The sequence below is a fragment of the Amphiprion ocellaris genome, chromosome 13 (assembly GCF_022539595.1).
Source record: "Amphiprion ocellaris isolate individual 3 ecotype Okinawa chromosome 13, ASM2253959v1, whole genome shotgun sequence".
In the NCBI taxonomy this organism is placed as follows: Eukaryota; Metazoa; Chordata; class Actinopteri; family Pomacentridae; genus Amphiprion; species Amphiprion ocellaris.
Window position 1 is genome coordinate 15600992 of NC_072778.1, and position 6491 is coordinate 15607482.

At 43.2% G+C, this 6491-nt stretch overlaps 1 protein-coding gene across 1 annotated transcript; it reads right to left on the bottom strand.

Moving 5' to 3' along the window:
• Nucleotides 1–1673: 1673 nt before the first annotated feature.
• Nucleotides 1674–5267, bottom strand: LOC111568758 (serine protease 23). The gene is made up of 2 exons (XM_023270558.3): nt 4959–5267; nt 1674–3393 (listed from the first exon to the last, which is right to left on the bottom strand). Exon 2 carries the CDS (start codon nt 3377–3379, stop codon nt 2231–2233), a length of 1149 nt encoding a protein of 382 aa, XP_023126326.1. The 5' UTR covers nt 3380–3393; nt 4959–5267; the 3' UTR covers nt 1674–2230.
• Nucleotides 5268–6491: the final 1224 nt, after the last annotated feature.

The window sequence follows — 6491 nt, forward strand, 5'->3', positions numbered from 1 at the left end:
CACCTGAACATGTCAAACTGGTTCCATAGTAGAACCATCATTGTAAAAATGTCATAGTATGGTGTGTTGCTCAAAAAACATTAGGACCCGGCTGTCAGGGGACAAACATGTAAGAAACATGAGAACAGAGAGAACCCAACCAGTAGGTCACAGTTTATCATCCCCCAGTCATCTCCTGAAGTCCATATGGTGAGAGACATCAGTATCTGGTTGTTCATTTACCAGAGGATGCTTATAATCATGCTGATGTGGTCTGTACTCTACAGTATTTTAGTGACTCAATAAATGCCTAAGTTGTTTTTTTTTTTTTAATGCTTTTTAGTTTTTAAATAAACATTTAAGAGCCTATATGTAATCAATAAATGGCCTTTGCCTATCTTAAGAAAAACTCACTCAGAACTCTGATATGTTAACAGTATTAAATAAATCAATAAATACATGCATACACACAAAAATAACTTAATACATTAACTGTGTTAAGATAAGATTTAGATTTTTTTAAAAAGTTGTTTATGTTTTTGCAGAGTCCAGTATTGCTCACTGGTTGGTCATTACATTTTATTAGTTTGATTTCACTGTTTAAAATGATGCCACCTCTTTTCAGACAGAACCTGTGATAATAAAACAATACAAAATTTTTAGTTCTGTGTTAATAAAGCACTTGAAGCTTTAAGTATGGCTAAATGCTTTTTTCAAAATTAAATATGTCACTCCTTAGGTGGTAGTGGCCCCAAGTTCAGTAAAGTTGGAAAGATATTCACAGATTCGGATTTCCAGCATCAATAACTCATTAGATATAGGTTGTCAAAACATAAACGGTGCCTCTTTCCCATTGTTGCAAGGCAGACAATGTGCTACAAGCCCAGTTTTATCAAAAGTAGCTGTCTTTCAAGCTACAGGAATAACATTGGTGTCTATGGAGTGAACAGGGTCCGTCTGCAATTTGCAAAACCACTGCAACAGTAAAGAGAGACAAATATTCAATAACTTCACTCTTATACATTGTAGTGTCACTAAAATCACTGCAGCCTTCAACTGGCTCCTGTTGACAAAGTGTTTTAACAGAAATGTAAATGCTGTAATTTGATTCTTTTAATGAACCATGTAACTTGAATGGATGTGATGCTGGTGTGACCACAGTGCACACGTCTGATGTTGCTCACAGTGGTCCAAGGGACGCTCAGGGAGTTTGTGTGTTTGCTCAGACTCATGAAAAACTAGAGGGAACATTGGCTGCAAGTCATGATTATTTTTGCTTTTTTTTTTTAAAGTCAGAAATCATAAGTTACAGTATTCAAATTACTATCTGAATCAAATATGTAGAAAATGGCTATTTTTCTGTTGGTGTAGATGAAGCATAGAAATTTTTAACATCATTTATTTTCTTGCATTTTGGTGAAATTTTCTGTACCAGTTTGTATTTTCTGCCCATTATGGCTATTCAGGGTTATATATCTGCAGAAAATTAAAATTCAGTTACAAGTTATGTCATTTTTTAAAGTCCTTTGCGTCTTTTATGTCTATTGGCAGGGACTTACTCCTGCATCCCACCTCAAATTAGATTTAGCAATAATTAGACCAAGCAGGTCTGTGAAGCTGCAGTACCTGTTGACACCACATGGGGGCAGCCCAGCACCACCCCAGAAACCCATTCAAAACCACTGACACAAACGCTTGTTATAAATCTCTGTTTATTAAAATATATCAAGCATTTTTCAAAAAATAAAATTAAACTCTGTGTCTCCAGTCCCCACTAAGAAGACTATTCTGTCTGCTGAAGGCTGAAAAGCAGCAGTGAGCTACAGTCTGAATGCAGCAGAAGCAGCTGAATGATCCTCGAAGAGCTATCAAAATACCAAAACATGTTTCCAGAGAGAGAGCAAGAAAGCTGAAAATACATCCTCAGTAGATTACGGTCGTCCCCAGTTGGAAAATAATCTGCTGCTACTGACACACGAGGAAAAGTGTTTCTTTCCCTCTCGTAAAAAGTGACTTCTGTGGAAATACTGACTGCGTTATTAATCTGACTGCGGGCTAAAACTTATTAAAAGATGCCGTAGTGATGATCTCACAGGCAGATTGGCTTAATGGGCCCAGAGGTTACAGGCAGTAAATTAAATACAGGCGAGAATTAGACCTGCTTTGCTGGTAGATCGCTGAGGGTGATACTCTGTTGTTATTCAGTGGCTTTGTGCATTCTTGCGTTTTTCATGCTGTTCTTTGGGCTTTGTCAGTCCTGAACACAGTCTAGTCGGTTTCCGTGCACCCAGTAACAAATCTGAGCAAACTTCAGAGGAGTGATGCGTACAGCTACATTATAATCACGGTTCTCTCCGTCTATTTCCAGCCACTGGTGTCCTGAGAAAATGCCAATGACCTTCCTCTCCCAGCGCTCTAAGCTGTTGTCCCACACTCGTCCGTACACACCTGAGCCGCTGGCTCCAGGTCTGGCATCACAGTGCTGGTATATCAGGTCGCTGGACTCTTCTTCCACCGGACAGAATCTGTACACCAGCTCCCCGGGCCGGTCGCTGTCAAAGCCAGAGAAGTGGATGCGGTTCCCCGCTAGATCATCAGAGGAGGGAGCCACTGAGAGGCGCATGAATGGGCGCTGGTGAGGCCAACGCAGCTCCAGCAGGGCGTAATCAAAGTCCATGCTGACCTCCTGAGGGCCCTGTATCCAGCCCTTTGGCACACGGGTGCGTTTCACCCGCACCCAGCGAACCACAGGCTTCTTGGCAGAAGTGAGGCCGGTTTTGGTGCCGTTGATGGATGGAGGGATCAGGAAGCCCACCCTGAGCTTCCGCGCCCCATTGACATAATCCTTCCCATCGTGTACACAGTGAGCAGCTGTGAGGACGTGCTGCTGAGACACGAGGACGCCGGTGCAGCCAGTGGAGATCCGCACGGCTGTGGAGAAAGGGTAGTCCAACAGGAAGTTGTCTCCGTGGATGTTAAAGCGGCCGTCTGCTCCGTAGATCTGCCGCCTCACACGTTTGTGCCTGGGCTTCCATCCCAGGACTCTGCTGGGTGACGGCTGGCGTAGGTGAAGTGCGTCTCCTTCAAACTCATCATCGTCCTCCACGTCCACCGTCGTGAGGGTGCGGGAGCCGTCGGCATACAGCGTCTCAAAGGCCAGTTTCTCAGACAGCTGGTCCTCCTGCTCTCTGTGGAAGCAGCTGGAGTTGCAGTGGGTGGTGAAGTCCAGCTGAGTCTGAGCGCTGAAGCGAGAGCGGGCGAGAGGCGTCGGAGTGTGAGGGACCAGCGTTGGGAGGTGGACGGGCGGATGGAGAGGAGGGTGGTGGACGGACAGGCCGAGGGGGAGGAGGAGCTGGAGGAGCAGGTGAGTTCGGAGGAAGCTCTCATGTGGCGTCATCATGGTGACGGAAAACACTGCAAGGACACAGAAAATATTCACACATGAGGAAAACAGCTTAACAGGGTCTCTGTGAGAGGCCAAGAAAACAACTGTGGAAACATTTTCAAAAAAACTGCCTCACAAACACACAAACTGTAATCCCTCATAAATCTGGACCCATTCACAGCTGATTGTAAATCACTGCACCTATGCAAGAGAGGTCAGCCTGCAAACTGTAATGTTGCAACGCAGGCCTGAATTTCTTCTGGCGTGGCGAGTTAACAATAAGCCTCTTGTTCCTACAATATAGATTACCAGGAAAATAGGATCAGCCCGATGAAGCAAGCAACTATTTTAATGTCTGTTTGGTACAAAAAGTCAGAAATTCCATAGAAAGGTTCAATTAAAGAGGGAGCAATGTGCCACAGCCAGAACACAGCTCAGTGGTCAACGCTCTGAAGGGAGGAGAAATGTGATAGGAGGTTACAGCAACAACTCTCCAATCAAATATTTGTGAAAGCTCAGGGAAGTAAGGAAGTGTTTTCCATCAAACATTAACTACTTCACAAGGGTTTCAGGGCAGATTAACAGAGAAGAGGAGATACTCGATCCCCTCTAAAGGCTGAGGATCCCGAGGCACTCATGGCACGAACAGAGCAGGTGTGCAAAAAGTGAAAAGAAACAAGTCGAGGCAGGGCGGCAAAACAGAGACATTACTCCTAACAAAAGACAGGGTGGGGCCTGTCCACACACCTTTGAGCTGCCCCATGTAGCACTGCAATAGAGGCAGAGATACAACAAAGAGCTCCAGTAAGCGGGGAAAGTACAAATTCACTTCCACAATGTGGATGTGTCAGATAAATGACAGCCGTGGCAGACGGTACACCAACTACAGATCATCTTAAGTGGAAAATTGGCGGGTGGACAAGTACTGAAGTAAACTGTGTATTTTATCAAGCTGACACCTTGCACACCTCCTTACGTATGGTAAGGGTCACCCAAATGTCACACAAGCTCTGCAAAGACAGGTGTAATCCAAGTTTTGACATGTAAGACAAATGAAATAACTGTATTTTCAGAGCCTCTATCAGTGTTGAAACAGTTTCTCCAGTGAAAACCGCAGGCAAAGACAAATGTAACAGCATGAAACTGGAGGGAAGATGATGGGAGGCTGTAGATTTTGGTGCTGCAGCAATTTGAGATTATGGTGCATCTTTAAGGGAGGGAAACCAGTGAAAATACATACTTAACCAGTTACTGTACTGCATTTAAATGGGAAAATACAGAAAGTATCCATAAAGACTATAGAGCAGAGTCAGATGGAGTTCAGATCCCTGTAACATCTGTAACATAACAAACAAACACACATTTTATTTATAATATAACTGGGAAGATGATTAATGAGGTGCTTAAGGCCAGAAACTGAAACTAAAATTGTATTTTAAATATAATACCATCACTTCATCCTAATATTTATTCTGAATTGTCATTTAACATCTGGACTGTGAATCTCACCTTTATTAATGCAAAGACATGTGAATACAACACAAATTGATCATTTTAACCATCCCAGTAGAGACAGAACAGGAAAACATATTACCTCCAGATTAGAGATCGATGGTCCGTTTACATCCCAGTCAATCTTTCCTCCCCATCAGACGAGTCCTTCAGGATCATTTCCCCAGATCCTCCTCATCATCTCCGGTCACAGGTAGTTAGTTTCTCCCGCCTCTCTTTATCTCCTGCCTGCCCTCCGGAAGGGGAACTTTGCTCGCTCTTTTACAGCGTGCAGAAATGCAGCTCCAGGTGTGGAGTGACTGTGATCTGAAACCTGCACAGTTCAGACACACAGACTCTAATAAAGACTCCTGACTGAGAAGAAGCGTTTTCTCTCCCGGCAGCGGCCCGCCGTCCTCACGGTCCTAGTGCCCCTCCTCTGACCTAACCTGCTAACGTCCCAACTAATGGAGTGTCTGGTTTTGTAGTACAGTTTGTAATCACACTTTTCAGTGACTTTAACGTTACTAACATGAATTAATAACTGGATAAAGATCGTTCTGCAGTTACTGTCCTCAACGAGCAGCAGGTGGCGCTGTGAGCTCCTCCCCGTCCCAAAGCACAGGCGGTCAGTCTAGTGACCTGCAGCATCCCACAGTCTGATTAGAGGAGACCCACTCTTTCCCATCGTTGTAAGGTAGACAATGTGCTACAAGCCCAGTTTTATCAACAGTAGCTGTCTTTCAAGCTGCACAAATAACATTGATGTCTATGGAGTGAACAGGGACCGTCTGCAAATTACAAAACTGCTGCAACAGCAAAGAGAGACACAAATATTCAATAGCTTCTCTCTGATACACTGTAGTGTCACCAAAATCACTGCAGCCTTCAACTGGCTCCTGTTGACACCAATGTTATTTCTGCAGCTTGAAAGACAGCTACTGTTGATAAAACTAGGCTTGTAGCACATTGTCTGCCTTACAATGATGGAAAAGAGGCATCGTTTATAATGAGTTATTGATGCTGGAATTCTGAATCTGTGAATATCTTTCCGATTTTACTGAACTGTGGCCCCAAAGAGCCGTGGTGGGCGTCCTTTATTTTTATTTCTGAAAGGTGGCAACCCTAGCTAGCATGGATGTTTAAACACACACATACTAATATTTTTGGCAACTGCACATTCAATGTCTTACTCAAGGTTGCTAGTGAGGGTTTTTTTTTTTTTTTTGCAAACTAGCAGTAAAGTGCAGCTGAGGCTCATTAATTTAGTCAAACATGTCAACAAGTTAACTCACAATGCTTACAGTGACAGTGCTGACATGTTTAGCAGGTATAATCCTAGTTTAGTGCGCTAGCGTATTCACTCTTATACAGCAAATTAGCTGAGGGTTAATCATTTGTGAACATCTTTAGCAAGTGTAGTGTTTACCATATTCACTCTCTTAATTTAGCATCTTTGCATGGTAATAATATGTAATTAGTACTAAGCACGCTGCTGACAAGACTGAACCGAAGTATTCAACAAATTTCATTTTTGTTGACATGATGATAGTGCTGGAGAAAAATTCATTAATTTAACAACTTATTACCATTTTTTTCCTGCCGATTTTGTGAGTTAACAGAAAGTGACACACCC